The sequence below is a fragment of the Centroberyx gerrardi genome, chromosome 2 (assembly GCF_048128805.1).
Source record: "Centroberyx gerrardi isolate f3 chromosome 2, fCenGer3.hap1.cur.20231027, whole genome shotgun sequence".
Classification (NCBI taxonomy): Eukaryota; Metazoa; Chordata; class Actinopteri; order Beryciformes; family Berycidae; genus Centroberyx; species Centroberyx gerrardi.
In genome coordinates, this window is record NC_135998.1 from 14,941,982 (window position 1) to 14,960,799 (window position 18,818).

Consider the following 18,818-nt stretch of genomic DNA (forward strand, 5'->3'; position numbering starts at 1 on the left):
TTGCTCCTCGTTATCAGCGGCGCTCCAACGGGGGATGGAGTCGGTGCAGTTGTTGAGTCGACAACAGCTGTACAGTTAGCTAGCTACGTGCTACGTGCCATACACTGGATGACTGCTGGAGGAGGATTCTGCTAAGCTAGCTTGCGGTACTGAGTGAGTGGGGTATCTGTCAGTTCCGTAGCTATGTGTGGAAAAAGAAATGCAGCCAGCCCCTTCGTCTCTTATACTTCTGATAACAAGGGATGGTAAGAGTGAGGTACTTCGAAATCTAACGCTCCGGCGCAGTTACAATGTTAGGATAACATAACTAGCCATATCATTAGGCTACATAAAGGATACGACGAATGAGCGTGGACTTTAACTGCGTTTAACAGAATGTGTCGATGTTGAGGAGGGGAGAGCATGATGACGTGCAGCTGAGTCCCTCATCACACTGGCAGGATGGGTGCAGGTCTGGTTTGAGAGTTTGAGGTGGAGGGTGCGGTGGGGTGGTTGCCCCAGGTTATGGCGTTTACTGCTTAATCAACATCATTTCACATGACTCAGCACTGTTTTTAATATTTATTTATTTTTTTAATTATGGCAAGGGTACAAACATCAATCATACAGTTACAGTTATTACAGTTACTATTAATCCAAAAATCCCCAATTTAATATCCCACCCACTCCCTCCCTCTCCATACCCCTGCACCCAAAAAAGAAAAAGACCCCTAGAAGAAGGACCAATAGGTATATAAAATAATTGCAATAAAAAAAAGAGACTATCATTTCACAAATTGTGAACTGGGTGAAGGCAGGTGTAAGGCTGATGTTACTGACACTGGGCAAAGTAGCAGTATTGTTCAAGGGACAAGTTTCGTCAAGGATTGCCAGGTAGAGTCCTAAGTTTGATCATATATGAAAGCATTGTTTTTAATATTAGAGAATCCATGGCCGCAAGTACTTGAGGAAATGCATAAGCAGTGCCAAAATGACCCTTATTGTTATTAAATACGTGTTCATTCTTCAACTTTATCTTCAACTCTACGAATTAAATTATGCATTTGATGTTACAAAGCTGTTATAATGTTGAAAATATATTTGTCCCATCAACTAAATAAAATTTAATGCATTAACTCCCTACTTTGCTATTGTGCAGTATGCATTGTGATTTTCTATTTGAATGCATTATTTCGTTATAATGGTGATCTCAGATTTGAGCTGAATAAAACCTCTGAAGGATTATATGGTTGCAATGTGTGTTTTGGTATTGCATCAAATTCAGAGTCTTTGGCACTAGGCTACAATCTTTAATATATGAATTAATCTTGAATTAATTGTTGTTAACCTCCTTTTTATGCTTTATGTTTCTTGCCTTGCACATGTCTTCCTTGTTTTCAGTGGTTTTGCTGTTGAGTTTTTGTTTTTAAGTGTTATCTGAATAAAGCTTATTTATTACAGTTGGTGAACCTGAAGTTGTAACTACTCACCAGCGGTTGGATCTATGAGCAAAGCCAGAGAGCATATCTGACACAGATTTGCTACTGAGATATTTTCCAAATTGTACCTCAGTAGATCATGTCAGTCTGCATAGAAAATGCTTCTCCACCATTTCCAAATTAAGAGAGGGAAGAAAAACCAATACCAAACAACATTTGATTCCATCCCATGAAGATTGAGAACGAGGCCTTTCAAGTAAAGTTTGAGCCATCTAAGGCCAGCCGTCCCAGGTGAAGATGGCTTGCAGCAATAGAAGAAACGATTTGCACTATATTCACTCCATGAGAAACAATCAGAATCTATAGAACATTTAATACATTTATCCAGATGCATAATATTACAACAGATTTAACATTTGGCCAAGATAAATGCAAAAAGACATTAAAAGAATCAGAAAATAAACACTTTAATGAGACCAAGCAATTTGACTTATGTGTAAAAGAAATGATATAATTTAAACTTCCAAGAGAGATGTTAAACAAGAGAGCCTCAAATGCCTCAGTATCACAGTTAGGACTGTTATGGTCTATGCAAGCAACACATGTAACAAGATAATGGGCAACACAAGGGGCAATTCTTGTGTCCTTGCGTAGTAAAATGTGCAGTCCAAATTTTGTAATGTGGCGCTAATGCATATTGCAATGTCATGTGTTTCAGGTAGAGGCGCTAAATGCATATACTGCTAAATAAACTATAAACAAATAAGTAAAACATACCAACAACTGTACTAGAGTCCTATAGGCCTACTTAACTAGCTGCCAATGCCTGTACCTCATGGTAATTGCACACCACACATGATTTTACGAGACGAACAGTTCACCTCTTTTCATTATCAATGAGAGGCAAGTAAACACTTAATGACGGGACAGGTGGTCTCCCAGTCATTAAATTCTTGTTCCTAGTTCCACTTTGAATGGAAGATAGAAGATGGCTGTGTCAGAGATTCCTGAATTTATGACCCATGTCTGTCAGCATATAAAGATCTTGACAAGCAACATACTGTAGTATGAAGGAAAGTGACAGAGATTGATGTTCTTCCTGGTGTGTAACATTACGTTACCTGAAGTAGCGTCAAATATTTTGGCTGCTAAGTGAGAAAATGTCATGACAAATGGAGTCATGTGAACTTGTCCCCGCAAAAGAAACTAATTTTGGCCAGAAGAAATGGTCATTTGAGAACTGCCACCACAGAAACAAAATCAGGAGGTTCTGTATGACATTAGCGATTGAGGGGATCATCAGTGTCACAAAGCTGTTGAAGGTCTTGAGGACAGTTATGAAAAACCTGACAGGCAAGACAACAAAAAGGCTGCCAAGCAAGTCCCCCAGCAGCAAGGGAATATGAAGTACATATCTGAAGTAAATTGTATGGACATAAGGACAACATGGTTTGGGTAAATGAGATTTAGGATTAGATACAATTCAGCTTCAAACTCTCCTACTCCTGCTGCAGAGATTCAATTTGGGATGTAGAACCTCAGTAGTACCTCCAGCCAGTATTACGTATGCAAGGACAACAATAGATTAGTAAATGTGTTGCCTCTATCTATTTTTCCTCTCATTCCTTTCAATAGACCAGTGACAGCAGCTGTGGAGATGGGAACATTTGCATGCTGGATGCATGATGAGGAAGGAGGTTATCTGCACTGCAGCAGCATTATTCATATGGTAAGGTTCAGCACCAGCAGGGGCACTGGGCATATGGGAGTCTAGGAAGTACTGCTTAAAGGAAAATGGCCAAAGGATTAATATCGCTTTCTGGAATGACCTCACCCTGTACTTTCACAATGTTACATCTGTTTTATCCAGTTGGCCAGCTGAAAATGACCTGTGAAATCTAAAACGTTCAGGCACAGCTCTAGCAGTCCAGTCCTCAGGGATCCTCCTGGGCTCTTGGCTGGGCTTTGGACCGCCTCATCAATAACTCAGCCTACTGCCAGACTCTGTTCATTGACTGAAAAAAACAACAGGAACAAATGAGACTCAAACATGACATAGATTTAATTGATTTTGCAAAGTCAGTGGACAGTCGCATTTCACTTAGCTAGCCACATTATAAGAATTTTGCAAAAACAACAATTTATACATAGGCCAACAAATTTGTTAACAGCACAGCACCAGTAATGTTGTGCAGTGCGTGCCATAGCATATGCCTCAGTTTTGGCCCACTCTCTCTGCCGCTACCTGTCTCATCAACATCAACATTATTGTTGCATTGGTGTTGCTGGGTGCGAGCTTGTTTGCACATGAAACATTTTGGTTTGTTTAGAACATTTTACTGCATCTTTTTGTAGTGTCTTTATTTTTAATAGTAATGCCATATTGTGATGTCAAGTGTTCATTGTGATGTGTTGTCATGCTTAATGGTACTGTCATCTAGAGGCCTGTGCTTCATGTGTTTCCATGCTGTACTGTGTGATCTTCCCTGTGCTTTGAATGTTGGATTGCTGGGTGTCGGGCTCCTTGTCTCTGTGCTCCCATGCGCTTATGGCTGCTTGTAATGCTTCTTGTTAGTGCTTGCATAGTTTTTACTTATTTGACTGTGCTATGTGTTGTGTATATTCTTTCATGTTCCTTTAAACCACCAACTTGCCCAGGGACTACAGATGAAAATTTGCCTGTATGGCTAAATCTGGCACATTTACATGGTGCATCTAAATTCTTATGTTTACTAATGTGCACTGTCCGTTTCTTAGATAAAAAACGTAAACTTTTAATCCTTGCATTTTCATCCCCTCCCCCCACCCCCCGTAGAGCTTGAATTTAGTCATCATGGCATGAGTTAACCAATCACAATGTAAAACAAACATGGGGTTGACAGTGCTAATCCATGTTATGAACAGTCCGTCTCTAAGAGGATTCTGTTGTGTTTTTGGAAGGGTGTGCCAGTAGCAGTGTGTGTATGTATGAGTGCCACTGCCAGTCAGGCACACAGAGAAAAGGAGACCCTACATCAGACCACCAAATCACCTTAGTTCATAAAATTATTGCATACCGACGATCCAACTGGCCCACACAGTCACAGGCCCACCAGGGTTCCTCCCAGTTCTCATGATTAGCCACCCTGTGTATGATGGACAGCTGAAGTGTTGAGAAAAGTTTTGTCAACATAGTACTTACACCAGGGCACAGCCTGGAGCAATCAGATTCACAAGTACCAGTAAGTCACTTGGATGCATTCCATTTGGCCAAAATGCGTCCTCTCCTCCATCCTCGCGGCCTCGTCTCCTCGCTGACCTGGCATCCAAAAATGAGCCGCCATCATTAATAAATTACAAATGGGATGTTCATGTTTTCAGTTTAATTTTGTGCCCGGTAATGTCATGATCTGCCCCTGTCTGCCATGATCTGCCCCTCTCAGCCCCAGCCCTTGTGTCTGCCATGATCTGCCCCTGTCTGCCCCTGTGTCCTGGTCTACCACTCCTTTCACTCCCCAGTCCTGCCATCCTCCCACCAGCCACCAGATGTCCTCGGACTTTCCTCCCTTCTGTGCTCCTTCCCTCCACACCTGCCCTGCATCACCCTCGTTAGCCCTGTTACCTTGTTCCCCCCTTCACCAGCCTGCTTTCCACCTATCAGCTCCCGGACTCTTTCCCCTCCTGCCAGCTGCTCCTCGTTTCTCCGTTAGTCTGTGTGTGTCTGTGTTCCATGGAGTGGTGTCAGTTCGTCTGTTGTGTTTCCCCGTGTTACCTGCTTCGCCTTCTGCTCTGTACCCTGTGTTTCATGTGGAAATCTGCTTGCCTTGTTACCAGCCAGGTTTGGTTTTTGTCTTCCTTTGTTTGCCAGCCTGTTGCGGTTTTTTGCTTTTTGGATTTCCTGTTTTGTACTCTGCCTAAGTTTCAGCTATTAAAGCTTCTTGCTTCAGAAAAGCTCTCTGCCTTGACTGTCTGCATTTGGGTCCTAATCCCTGCCCCTGACAGGTAATGTCTTCTAGTTCCAGTTAAATGTTGTTTCACCAACCTACTGTTCTGACTTGGCATTTCAATTAGAGTATTCTAATCTGATTTGGTACATCAATAACATAAATTACAGCAATTAACTTTGTGTACTTAATATTCATCAACCTGTAGTTGAAGCTTTGCGCCGTCCTCCACGTCTCCCTCTTGGGGCTGTGTGGAGTGTCCGCTCCAGAGCGTTCACGTTTCCTCGCCTCAGCTGCCTTCTGTGTATAAGAGAAAAGTCTTCAAAAACTGAAAGGCATTGAAACTTAAATTCCATTACAAACTGAAAGAGTTATATAAAACCACTAACCCTGGCTTCAGCAAGGATGTGGTCATACTTCAATCCAAGGGCAGCATGTCTCCCCTCTTGGTAGTGGGGGTCAAGGGGGGCAACGGTATATTTTGTAGCCATTTACAGACTGACGGATACAGACGAGATAGATAGATGGATGGATTCATGTTGGCTCTTAAAAGAGCCTTTGGGTTTCAGAAATTTCTCAATGAATGGAGCAAACTGGCTGGCTTAACTGGAGCTGCAGGGAGAAAAGGAAAAATAATCACTTAAGACAAATTGTCCATGTGTAACTGTAAGTTAGCTATTAATTACAGCAATGTACAGTACAGCAGTCTATAATGTATGTATGCACCAACATGACTTAAACACAATGGCAGAGTGTAGCTCATCTAATTAAATTCATTTTAAAAATGATGTGTTTTATTTCATTATTAATCATTTGGGTAAACCTGCACTATGCTGCCCTTAAGTATGACGGCAAACTGCATTAATCATAAAATTTCATGCAAAACTAGCAGTTAATTTGTGCCACGACTTACCAGAACAATGGTTAGATCACACTTATTTGTTTGTTTTAGGCATATGAACACAAACAAACATTATCAACTCAATACAGCCTAGGTAATCAATCTAGGTAATTTATGCGCACAAAGTTTAATTTCGTTTATTAGGATCCCCATTAGCTGTCACCAAGCTAGTCTGAATTGGAATCCCACCTACTAAATGTGCTGTCTACAAGTTTTTGCTGAGCAAACTTTCAGAAGAGAAAAATGGAGGCAAATAAAGAAGAAAATTCAACCAGTAAACAACACTGCATTTTTGACTCTTCAAAGTCCATGCCATGTTACACTCTATCAAGCATTAGAGCTCTTCTCGTTCTCCTTTCTTCTCATCCATTCTCCCCTTCCACCATCCCTATCAGGGGCAGCTGAAGCCATCTTTTAATGGTAGAATCTCTTGGTCCGTGGCACCAGACGCTTATGTCTCACAGCAGCTAAAACACACACACACACATACACAAATAAATGCGTAAAATCACTCAGTACAGTGCATCAGTGATACACTGACACAAACAATCCAATGAGGTTCTGAAGTGGATAACATGTAACAAGTGGGGGAGGGACTTCCTTTCAGGAAGAGCAACAGGAGCTCATGGTCTGGCGAAAAGGTATGTTAAATTTAAGTATTTTAGCTAATTTAGATAAAGATAATATGTTAATGTGCATGAAGCTTTAAGATGAATAATATAGTTGTTTTTGGTTTTTTTTTAAATTTTGTGCTTTGCTTTTTTGCTTGTTGTTTTGTGGTGCTGATCCTTCCTTGTTTTTGAAATAAAAAGATATTAACAGAGAGAAAAAGTGAAAAGCTATATTTCTGTTTTGCAAAGTGCAAAAGGCACATTGCAGATTTTTTTCCAAGAGAGAGCTGTGCCTTCTGGGTCGGTCCAGGAGGGGACAAGATGTTGTTGAGTCACGGTTCCAATACGTCAGCAGAGGTCGCCATATACTTCAGCAACTGTCCAGGGAGTGGAGTCACCTAGATTGAATTGCTGTGGTGCTTAATGTGGACGGAGCAGTCTTTATTTTGGTCAATATTCATGGTTACAAGAGTAGTAATGTTAACTAAACATAATTACAAATGACAGGGGTTATTACAGATCTAGAAGCTATGCATCTAACTTTTTTATTTTTGTGGGAGGAGATTTTAGTTTTGCTCATGATGCATGGCTCTACTCCACTGACTGTGTATGGGTGTATGGAGAGATCTGCATCCAGAAGTAAGACAATTCTCATGGGTGAAAACGAATGTAAATTGTAAATCCAGAACAGATTCTTGGCTAATAACTCAAGAATTTCTTAGATGTGTGACAGATCCTACGACAGATCATTGTCTCACTTCATTATATTTAAAACATAACTGGAAGGACTACAGTGTATGAGGAGAGTAAAAGGAGTTGGTCAATTTACTATGTTACATAATGGAATTAGCAGTTCAGTATCACTTCTGCATGGTACTAAAGACATTCGAGGTAAATCACTGCATACGCCAGGGAAATCCCGCTAACCCACATCTGTTCATCATGGCTGTGGAATAGCTTGCTATTTATACCAAGCAGAAAGAGGACATCCAGCAACTTAATGTGTATTTTTTTTCTGGGTTACATTTAAATTTGGAAGAGTGAGTTGATGGCCATTCATGATCACCTTTGGGTGTCTTTACATGACATTACACTTCAGAATGTCAACAGGAGATTTCTATTTTTGGAATGGTCAAATGTTTGAGATTAAACATAATGTCTGACTCCGCCCCATTCTGCAGCAAGATATACAGTGTAAGGATTCAGGATCCCTCCCCATTTTAGTCTTAACATGGAACAGCACCACCTGCTAAACTAAATTGCTTTTTCCGAATTTAAAGACATGTCTGGATCTAACACCAAGACCTTAAACTTTATGCTGTTTTGCCTAAATCAAACAAACGCAGAAAAAGATATTTGTCTCAATGTGATACTCTCTCATTGACTTCCAGTTAGTTGGGAGGAATATCTTGATATTCCTATCCCATGAAGCAGGGTTTTTACCTCAACATCTTATGATACATTCCAGTTTGCATTCCAAAATTCCTCTCCAAAATTTTGCCTTCAAAAATGCTGTAATATGTAACCAATTTTCCTGATGGTGGCATTATACAAAGTGCCCAAAGTTTTAAACTTCAAAAATTACATTAAAACACATTAAAACCACCAAGACCAACCAACACCAAACCATCTTATTGAGCATTAATGCTTTATTTGCTCACATTTCTTGCAACCTTATTCAACACATTAAAATGGTAAAATAAGATTAGATTCTCATACAGACAATAATTTAAATAAATACCATAATCAATTATCATCAACAAATGCGATAAGCAGTATCATTGAACAAAGGCCTAAGGCTTCTTGACTTTTTCTGGAGCATTTGACTTTTTTCTATCCATTACAGGGGAGGCTATGTTTAAATATGCATCAATAAGTAAATAAGTAAACAGTTAACAGCTGATTATTTTCTTTTGGCATCATCACAGTCATTCGTGAAAACTACATTTTTATCGTACAATCATTTCTGCAAAGTGCTTTGTGACAATATGCCTCACAAAAAGGTTGTAATGTCTTTTTATAGTCTTTCTTTCTTCAATAAAAGAAAAACACAATTTACCTTTGAGATGTTTGCCTACAGCTCTGCCTTCATCACATGGATGAGCTGTTTGAAAAACTGCACAGCCCCAAAGACATCCCCCTTATCGTCATCAGAAACAAATCTGTATGGCACTACATCAGGATGCTTGATATGATCTTCGGTACGTGTTGTTGTAACATTTTTGCACTTTACATTGCACTGGATAACTGTTCATCTTAAATACCATGTAGTAAATAATACAAAACTATTTTACACAGCACAATGCGAATAAAATATTTAAATTCACCCAATTGGCGTGACAAGTAGTGTTTAGCAATATCTCACCTACAAAATTAAATCGGTAACAGATTAAGAATTTTGAACCCCTGCGTATTCAGAGGTTTGCTGGATATGGTGGTAAGGCAGTCAGTGCAGCCGATATTATTTTAAAAATTGTCATGGTGAAAAACGTTGCTACAACAGTGAGTTTCAATCCGTTGTCTTGAAGGTTTGTTGTCGTTATCACAGTGTGAATTGTTCCAACTTCCAGCATCCTTCACAGACAAAGTCTGCTCAGCACTCCCACATCCGATATATCAGAGTCCCTTTTGTTACAGCAAGCCATCTTGTTCAAAAATGGAGGGCAGAAGTGAGAAGTCGAAGGGGACAAACTTGACGCCTGTCCCATGGTAGAATTTGTTCTGGAACTCGACCCTGAAATGGAGTGTTCATGTAAGCAACGGCACTCTAATGATGGCAGAATAAACGATTAACAAGGTGAGTGCGATTAGGAGATTGAAGACATTAAAATAGTAATAAAAGTAAGTGAAGAATAGTTCATAGGTGCAGCTGTGACTCACCAGTGGAGGCGGAGAGCATGGAGGAAGGCGGATAGGCCCTCCATGACCAGCAGGATGGACACGGTGAGCATGGCGAAGAGGCCGAACACAGGAACCAGAACCACCACTCCTAGTCTGGTGGTGATCCTCAGACCGAGGCGCATCACCATGCCCCACAACACCTCTGACAGCTCTAAAAAGAATAAAAACACAATACGCATTGGAACACATATAATGCATGCACGTGCACAAACACACACACACACACATTCATGAAATACAAAATAGAAGGTAGTAGAAACAGACTGCACTTACGGGCATGAGCCAAGCTGAGGGCCCAGAGACGCAGGTAGGAGGCAGTATTGGAAATGCAGCCCAAGCAGTACTCTATGGTATGGATGGCCTGGTGCAGGAGCACATCCGCAAAGTCAAACTGCAAGACAAAATAATACATAACATACCCCGCTTAATTGATATTGATCGGTGATTAAAAATCAGGCACATCAGAATGGCTTTTCTGTTTTAATACAGCATTAAGTTTAGGTAGTGATCACACTTAAAGCTACAATATGCAACTTTCCACCTTGAGGCTGGCTAGTCCCGCCCTCCTCCTCCTCAGCCAGGCAGGTTTACACTCCAACACTTCTCACTCATCTTCAAAAGCCATCTACTTTAAAATGGCATCTAGCCCGAGGCTGAAGGAACCGGCATCAGAAGAAGCGGATGGGAAACACATGAAATTTGCACTTATGTTTTTAACTTTTGACATTGGTCTTGTCTGCTTTGTGCCATTGTTGCTGTAGCTATGATTTCGCTGTGGCTGCTTACCTCACCTTGACCGCCACAACCCAGCTCACCGCTGGCCGTGCCTACAACACACATCCACAGCAAAGGGTATACACACCCCAAAACATCCCAAATTTAAAAGCCTATTTCAGGCAAATGGTGGGATTTAGGCATGTATACACTGGGTCACAGACAGAGGTAATGTAACATATATTCTAATTTCTTGTTATTTTAAGGTGAAAATAGTTGCATATTGCAGCTTTAAATGCAATATTTGACATCTAAAGAGAGGACACCTCTTTGGGAATTGCGTCTCTGCTGGTCATTTCATCAAGTCCCTCCTCTTCATCGTCTTCATACGGCGGCGCTGTGGAGTTGTCGTCCTCACTTACACGCCTCACCCTCTCATAACCCTGAGGTGAGACGACAGCGTTAATTAAGTATCGAACAATGTATCAATGACTGCTCAAGCAGAAAACATGCTCAGATATTACATCACACTCACTCTGCGTCTGCGCAGGCCTTTGCCTCCGCGGTACAGCCAATAGAGGTAAAGAGGTTTTCCTAACAGCAGCACAGGAACTGACAGCATGGCTACCACAACTAGGAAGATCTGTAGCCCAGTCTGTGGAATCAAGATAACACACACACACATGCACACACACACAAAGGTCAAACAAGTGCAGAGCTGATAAACAGATAATATTTCAGACGATGTCATTAAGACATACCTGTCCTGGGTAGAGAGGAGTGACATCGGCTCCCTGCATGAGGAACATGTTGATGAAGTGGATGAGGATGCTGGGGGCCAGGCAAGAGTCGCGCGCACTGAACGCCACCCACTTGTAGAGAATCATGCAGACCAGGTAGCCAAAGAGACAGAGCAGGAAGAGCAGCTCAGGGAGAAATAGCAGATAGACATTAAATTTCTGTCGGAAGTGCCTGAAGGGAGAGAACAAGGTGTGGGAAGAAAGAAGGTGGTGATTATAATGACTGGAGCCTCTCAACACTAACCTAAACAACTGTGGGGAGAGAGTATGCTACAGAATAAATAAACAGTGTTATTTTAAAATCACAGTAATACTGATACAAGTACCATCAAAAAACTTCAATTTTGGTTGGCTACTCATGTTGATTTCCAAATATACCAAACAGATTGACACTGATGGATGCCCATGCTGAGCAAACATTAAAGTCCCCATGAAATGAACTCCCATTACTTTTAGTTCGGTTTAGTTTTGTGCTGTTTCATGGTTTTTTTTAACAAGGGTGACATAATGACACTGCCAGGGACTTCGGGCTCTAGTCACTCACAGGTGGTTGAAGACACTGAGCACCACTCCAAAGCTCATGTGTATGACACCAATAATGACAGACATCTTCATCTTGTAAGAGTTCAGGAAGGACAGGCGATTCACTGCCATGTTCCATATCTGTCAGAAGATTAGAAAGCATCTCAGTGAAGATTATATGACAAAAAGAGTCAGTAAGACTGTATTGTGAGGTGCAGTATCATCTGAGTTACTCACAGGATCGATGCCAAATGGGTAGGGTCCACTGAACACACCACTGATATTAGGGTCTAACGTGAGCAAAGCGTTTGTTTGGAGGGTTTCATTTCTGCAACGTAAACATGTAGGTATCAATTAGAAAAAAACTGAAGCACATAAAGCCCATTAAGACTCAGCGTTTGTATTGATGACTCACGTCCACTGCTGATTTATGAACATAGCCCGGACACTCCAGCCAGAGCCAAATATGTTGATGGACTTGGAGAAACAGTCGTTGTAGATCAGCCCAGTGTACACAGAGAAAAGCCCCATCATTAGGATGATGTAGCGCCCCTCGAAGAACATCATCCAGATCTGAGGGCAACAGAAACACGATAGCTGTCAGTGAGAAAGAAATTAAAAACAACAACAAAACACCACATTACAGATGAGAGGGGAAAGCAGTTCCTGCCTCGTTACTGGACCGTTTCTTCCTCTGCTTCTTCTCTGTCAGCACCATCCACAGGGCGAAGAACGTCATTACCGCCCCGTGCCCAAGGTCACCGAACATCACGGCGAACAGAAAGGGGAATGTGATGATGGTGTAGGGAGCTGTCAAAGAGAGAAACATGTTGAACACACTTGCTTCTGAACTGCTCCAAACCTGCGCTCAACAAAGTTTCAAGTTTGTTTATCTATACAGCCCTTTATCACATCAGTCTCAAAGGACTTTACAGAGAATGGGCCTAACTAGATCTAACTGATCAACAATCAACCATAGAACAGAATGATACAGGACAAGCATCAGGAAAAGCACAAGACACACAAGAGCAGATTTTATCAAGACAGAACAGCCTACCTATTCGACATAGCCTAATCTACCCAGCTTTAGACCCTCGAAGCATACAAGGAAAAACCTCCAAGAAAACCTTGTTAGGGAAAAAAAACCCAGAAGAAACCTTGGGCAGGCCAAATCAAAGAGGGAACCCCCAAAAACAAGACAAGATATAGAGCAGATAGCCTCATCAGCGTATCTGTTCTCACCTGGACTCGCCTCCCGGTAGTCTCCGACCCCGTAAGCCTCCACAATGCTCTGAAACCCACACGTGAACTTGTTGGTTCTTAACAGGGTGGGCGGAGTGTCGTTACTTGGGATGCGGTTTACGAAGGACGGTACGGTGGCGTCACCTTTTCTCTGATAAAACGGAAACAAAAACATAAAGGATGATTATAAAACTGGTACTAACTTTACACACCTGGTTCATATTCTACAGACTTCTCACTCACCGAGCCCTCTTCCAGCGCCCCCCGCAGGTTGGCCAGGTCACTGACAGGACACCACACCTCCGCAATTAGACACTTGTTGGTGACGTCGAAGCTGCAGAGGTTGAGGATATGGTAGATAGCCTTCATCTTTTTCACCTGCACAACCCAGGTGAAGGCCGACTCGGAGGCCTTCTGCAGAACCTGCCTCAGGTAGTCCTCAGTGCGGTGCAGCACCTGGAGGGGAGACACTTCATTATAAACTATGCAAGTGTTTGAATGTTACAGTTACATGTTATTCCTGTCTGGACTAACTGTATTTAGGCCCTGGCAAGAGATTTATCAGTCCTACATTGTTAAGGTCTTGGATGCGTGTCCTTAGGCTGTCCATCACATCCGCTCTCTCCTCATCATTCTCAGGGTGCGGATAAAGATGGCAGTGGTAACTGAGAGACACCAAAGCAGACGAATATGATGACAGAGTTACACCAGGCAGGTTAAGATATGATAACAACAAACTGTGCTCAGATTAAGTCGGCGTATGATGATGGAAAACTTACCAATCACAGATCTTTTGAACTTTCTGTCCAATCTGGTCACCCCAGAATGAGATGAGAAACACAACACTTTTGTTGATCTCACCCTGAAATAACACAGATTAGGCATGTTATTATTATTATATCTTACCACGCTGCCATGCAAAGCCAAAGAGTAAATGAGTAAAAAATGACATTAAAATGTATCCCCTGTCCCAGTAATCATCTTTTGTTGGCACAAAAGGGGACAGACTATATATCATTTAATAGCATTTAGGGATATCATTTTTACTGATATGGTTGTGGCATTTTTCTTCTAAAACACAAAAAAGTAGTTCGACTTTACAAAAAGTTTGACTTTACAAGGCAGAATGGATACCACACAGATTTCTCTCATCTCCATCATAAAGAATGTAAATTCAGCTCACAGTGTCCAGATCGGCCAGGCTCTCATCCACTTCTGCGTAGCTGAGGATGGTGTAGCCCTTACACACTCTCCACAGCATGCGCTCAAAGGCCTCCACCTTCACCCGCTGGATAAGACCTGACACAAACCTGCGGCCCGGGACAGAGTTCAGCTTTAGGATCTAAACCTTAATCATGTTGACGACATCTTGTTGTGTAACTGAATGATACATATTAAAGCTCACCCCAGCTTGGCTCCGAGTCTTTGCATACTGGTGCATCCTGTCACAGAGTCTGTCTCCATAGTGGGGAATTCTTCATACTGGGGGCCAAGAGCCTCGTGCTAAATGTATAAAGGAACACGTTTTATTCATGAGAGCTTGCATTAACCGTTTCTGCTTTGCTGTGCTGTGCTTTTAATATCCGCAAACCCACTGTGCCATTTCCACTTTGGAATGCGATGTTTATTTTCTCGAACGCTTGTCTGGAATAAACATCATTGTTGCCTTCCCTGTATCCCTTTTTTAAAACGGCAGTCTGTATGAGTCAGGTGCTGCTTGTAATTCCTGCATTGCACTTCTACCTCTGTCACCCTAGGAAACAAATCACAGAGTGACAGGAAAACAGGATGTTGGGGGGACTGGAAAACGGGAGCGTACGACAGACGGTTGGTGTGTAGGATACATGAGTCACACAGTGGCTGAATAAACACACTCACTCTTGAGCGGCTGTGTATGAAGGTCCGTGTGATCTTCAACATGTGTGTGTACTCTGTGAGCTCCAACAGGTTCCTCTGCAGCTTCTCTTTGTTCCTGGCCACCTCGCTGAGCTCCATCTCCAGCCTCTGCAGCTGCTCCTGAACATCACACAGATTCACCACCAGCTTAACTCTTCATTCTCCAGCTGGATAACCTGCTCAGGGTCACTTGAGCTGCTAAAATTCAACACCGCACATTGTTAACCGATAGCACAATGTGGCCTCATAAACCTCATATTATCACCACTGATGCTAGACAGTGCTTAAAACGTATTCATAGATAAATTACATGAGAAATCATCAATCACAATTAAGCAATATCACATGAGAGGGAGTGCTGTTATACTAAATATCACAGAGGATTTGATTCGGTCGTAGGCATGAGGCCACAGGACGAGTGCCAAAGATAATTACAGCCGTGCCGATACACAGTATAACAGCACAACCTCGAGTGTGACATTGCTTTTATACAACAGTTCCATTAAACAAAGCTAATTATCAAGTAATTTGAGACAACAGATTATGATTTTTGCCTTTTATTCGTCTCCGCCAACAAAAACAGTTCCCTCAGGATTCCACTACCAAGTGTTGCCAAGCAACACATAAATTGTTTTGTAAAGCAGAGTGATACATATAGTAAGATGTCCCAGTGCTGTTATACTGTCTATCAGCACTCACGGAATGCCTCCTGTCCAATCAAATTATCCGACCGGAACTAACTGTTGTATAAAACACAATGACACAACACGCAGCAAACTTACCATGATCTCAAGGACTTGTTTGGGTGGAGGGGCGACTGGACTTTCATCTTCTTCTGGAACGGCTATATTGGCCTTTTGGATCTCTCTCAAAAGGTATCCTGTCCACAGAAAAAGTAGCAAACCTCCTATTACGATAACTGAATAATGAAACATCAGAGCAAGTTAAAGCTACAATGTTCCCACTAGTGATCTCTAGTGAACTCAGTATCTCACAGATGCCAAACTGTTTTACTTATAGCCAAATTAACAACATCTAGTTCTCTGGGCTTTTTGCAGAACTGAATCAGCCCATCAGCTGTCCGCGGTCCAGATGACATTTTGTCCAGGTGTACACCCACGTGATGCGTCCCCAGCTGCTGTGCTGTCTTACCCAGAATTCTCTCCATCTCCTCACATCTCTTGATTTCGCTGACGAAGCGCCGCTGGAATGAGCTGACACTTGGGTTGAGCTGAAACCAGAGGAGCATTACGGTCAGGTGGCTGCAGATAACGGCACCGGTCACTGCATGTGCCCTAAGGTTATAAAATGTGATGTCATGCTTTAAATAAGACCAATAACACTGTTGAAAAAGTGAATGTTGTAGTCTTCTGGTATGAAAACAAATAGGGAATTTTGTTCTGCTCTGCAAACTAGCTTCACTCAGTGTTTTGGCTCTACATTTCACCCAATTCATCCCCATATGGAGTGTATTGGAATATTTAGGCCCAATTCTTTGTTGTCTTCTCTGTCTCTCTGTCTCTCTCACCCACTCACTCAATGACTCGCACCACAACCACACACACACACACACACACACACACACAGAGAGAGAAAGAGAGCGAGAGGAGAGAGAGAGGGTCAGAGTATGTAGGCTACCACACATTTATTCTATCTATTGCTTGGAAAACACAAAACACAGAGACTTTAAAACGGGTCGTTAAGTAGAGAATAAATGGAAAATGTGTTTTGTGCATCGTCGGTTATCATTCCGTAGCCTACTTACATCTCGGAACTCGACCAGTCCCATCTCTCCGAGCTCACTAATGCAGTCATATTCCGACCCGGACTGCAGAAACAATTGCGCCAAGCACATCTCCTCACTTCGGAACACCATCTTATCTGCCACCAAATCTCCTCCACTTTCCGGCCTTATAATTTGGCTTTACTCTGCCTGGACAACGAGCGGTTCACTGCAAATAACAACCTACGACATCACACTTTACCGAGTCTGTGGCTCTAAACCCCTTAACCAATTAACGTTCGCCGAGGATTAATTATTGTCCATTAATAATGACGATTTTCAGAAAGGAAATTATGCCATTGTTGGTCTAGATGTCGCGCCGTGTAAAGGTAGCGCGTGCTCCCTCAAAAGGCGTTTGATGTCTATTGCATAGATATGAAAACAAAGACCGAAACCTCCCTATTGCACCTATTGCATCGAGCGATCTCCACGAAAGGCGTCATCCTGTAGACCAGGCTACCTTGAACACCTGTCACTGTGTTGCAAAAAGACGGTAGCAACGCAACGCCGGTCGGTCCAAACTGAGCAACAGTCAAACTAAACGATTTATCATCCACCCGCCATATAGGCTACAAGACAAACGGAGCTAAAGATACCCTCGCACGTTAAAAAAGCGATAGTCAGAAATAGGCTACGGCCTTTATTCGCATTACGTCGCCCGGCAATTGACACAGATTGCGTCTTTGGGTTGCCAGATATTCCCACAGCCTCTGAAATAAGCAGCGTCTTGGTTTGGAAAAGGAAAGGTGTTGCAATAAGCTCACAAGAGGTTTTATTTGACGGTAAGGTGTGGGCTATAGCTAATAGCGCGAGGAAGTCACATTAATGTAGCCATTAATGTACACTGACATAATTTAACAGAAACGGATTTGCCCTGTTTGTCGTCATTTGACCTGGGGATGTTTCACACCCTGCCATATGATCAACATCAACATCAATAATTTGTTGTAATTTGTTCAATACACTGAATATTTCACAGCGCACAATAATGTATGTGTGTTACTAATGTTACAGTAATATGACTCTGATCATTAGTAGCCTACATCTCACACAAAAGGCCTATTTAGGCAGATATATTGAGAAAGGCTGGATATGAGGGAAGTGATTGATGTAGGCCTAATACTAGCCCAGAACATACACGAAATTACAAACAGTTATATTTCAAAATGCCATATATCTATTTTGGAAGATCAGAAAGTCATCATTCAATAGCCTATCTCTAAAATAAAGAGCACACAGTCTGTAAAAGTGTTATCATTTTGTCATCGAAGGACTTCAGTCAACCTTTAAAAAGTAGCCTTCTATCATTTGTTTTGATTTTGTGCCGTCAGTCATTTTTTCATATGGTGGATATCTAATTTTGGAATGAAACCCTCAATATATTTTTACCTTTGGATTGGATACAATAGCCCAATAGCCTGTTCTAATGTCCTTTTCAAATTATGATCTTGAGAAAGAATGCGAAACCTAAAAAGGGGGTGAATGTCAAAACTGGCAACCAGCGCATCCTCTTATTTGCTCTGTTCCATCATTGAAACCGGGTCGACCATCTGCCCTTTCTTTGTGTGAAAGCCTGGATTTGGGGAGGTGACTGATTCGGATACAATTCAGCAGTTTTCAAATAAAATATTCATAAGCAATAAATACCTGGACAATCTTACGGGCATCTTCCCGGAGTCTGTCTACATGTGCAACGAATCCAGGCAAGCACTAATATCATCAGTGCACTCAGATCCAAATTCAGATGGGGATGATGTTGTTCAATGGACATTCTTTTAATTGAGCAATTTACAAACACGAAAGCATATTTGTGTTCATTGTAGGCCTATAATCTGGTTCAAAAGACCGAGCACAATAAAGTAACACACAATAAAATAATGTTATGGGTTTAATTAAAAGAGACGAAGTAAAAATAAATCATAAAACGATGTAGATAGTGTAATATATAGGGGTCTTCAATTAGAGTTTCTTTGCAATTTAGCTTTTCATATAGGCCTATTCCAAGGAGGTGAAGGTGTGTTGGGTATTGGGTACTGGGTATTTCAAACGCGTATAATCAACACTAAGACGACCGTTTCCCGATAAAGCCAATGGACAAAGATTATTT

General features: G+C 41.8%; 1 protein-coding gene across 1 annotated transcript; it reads right to left on the bottom strand.

Annotated features, from left to right (window-relative positions):
- Nucleotides 1–8,849: 8,849 nt before the first annotated feature.
- atp6v0a2a (ATPase H+ transporting V0 subunit a2a) lies at nucleotides 8,850–16,804 on the bottom strand. Its single transcript, XM_071913578.2, has 20 exons — nucleotides 16,694–16,804; nucleotides 16,081–16,159; nucleotides 15,711–15,808; nucleotides 14,911–15,048; nucleotides 14,438–14,535; nucleotides 14,216–14,342; nucleotides 13,812–13,894; nucleotides 13,604–13,697; nucleotides 13,276–13,488; nucleotides 13,033–13,183; nucleotides 12,461–12,600; nucleotides 12,206–12,363; nucleotides 12,028–12,118; nucleotides 11,813–11,931; nucleotides 11,230–11,440; nucleotides 11,004–11,123; nucleotides 10,795–10,911; nucleotides 10,028–10,145; nucleotides 9,734–9,905; nucleotides 8,850–9,587 (listed from the first exon to the last, which is right to left on the bottom strand). The coding sequence occupies exons 1-20, from the start codon at nucleotides 16,802–16,804 to the stop codon at nucleotides 9,485–9,487; spliced, it is 2,541 nt and encodes an 846-aa protein (XP_071769679.2). The 3' UTR covers nucleotides 8,850–9,484.
- Between the last annotated feature and the right edge of the window lie 2,014 nt (nucleotides 16,805–18,818).

Excerpts from the sequence above, each read along its gene's own strand:
- atp6v0a2a (XM_071913578.2), bottom strand. The coding sequence starts at position 16,804 with ATGGTGTTCCGAAGTGAGGAGATGTGCTTGGCGCAATTGTTTCTGCAG. Across the intron at positions 15,809-16,080 it reads GGAGATGGAGAGAATTCTGG|GATACCTTTTGAGAGAGATC; the intron begins GTAAGACAGCAC and ends TTCTGTGGACAG. Across the intron at positions 14,343-14,437 it reads AGACTCGGAGCCAAGCTGGG|GTTTGTGTCAGGTCTTATCC; the intron begins GTGAGCTTTAAT and ends CCCGGGCCGCAG.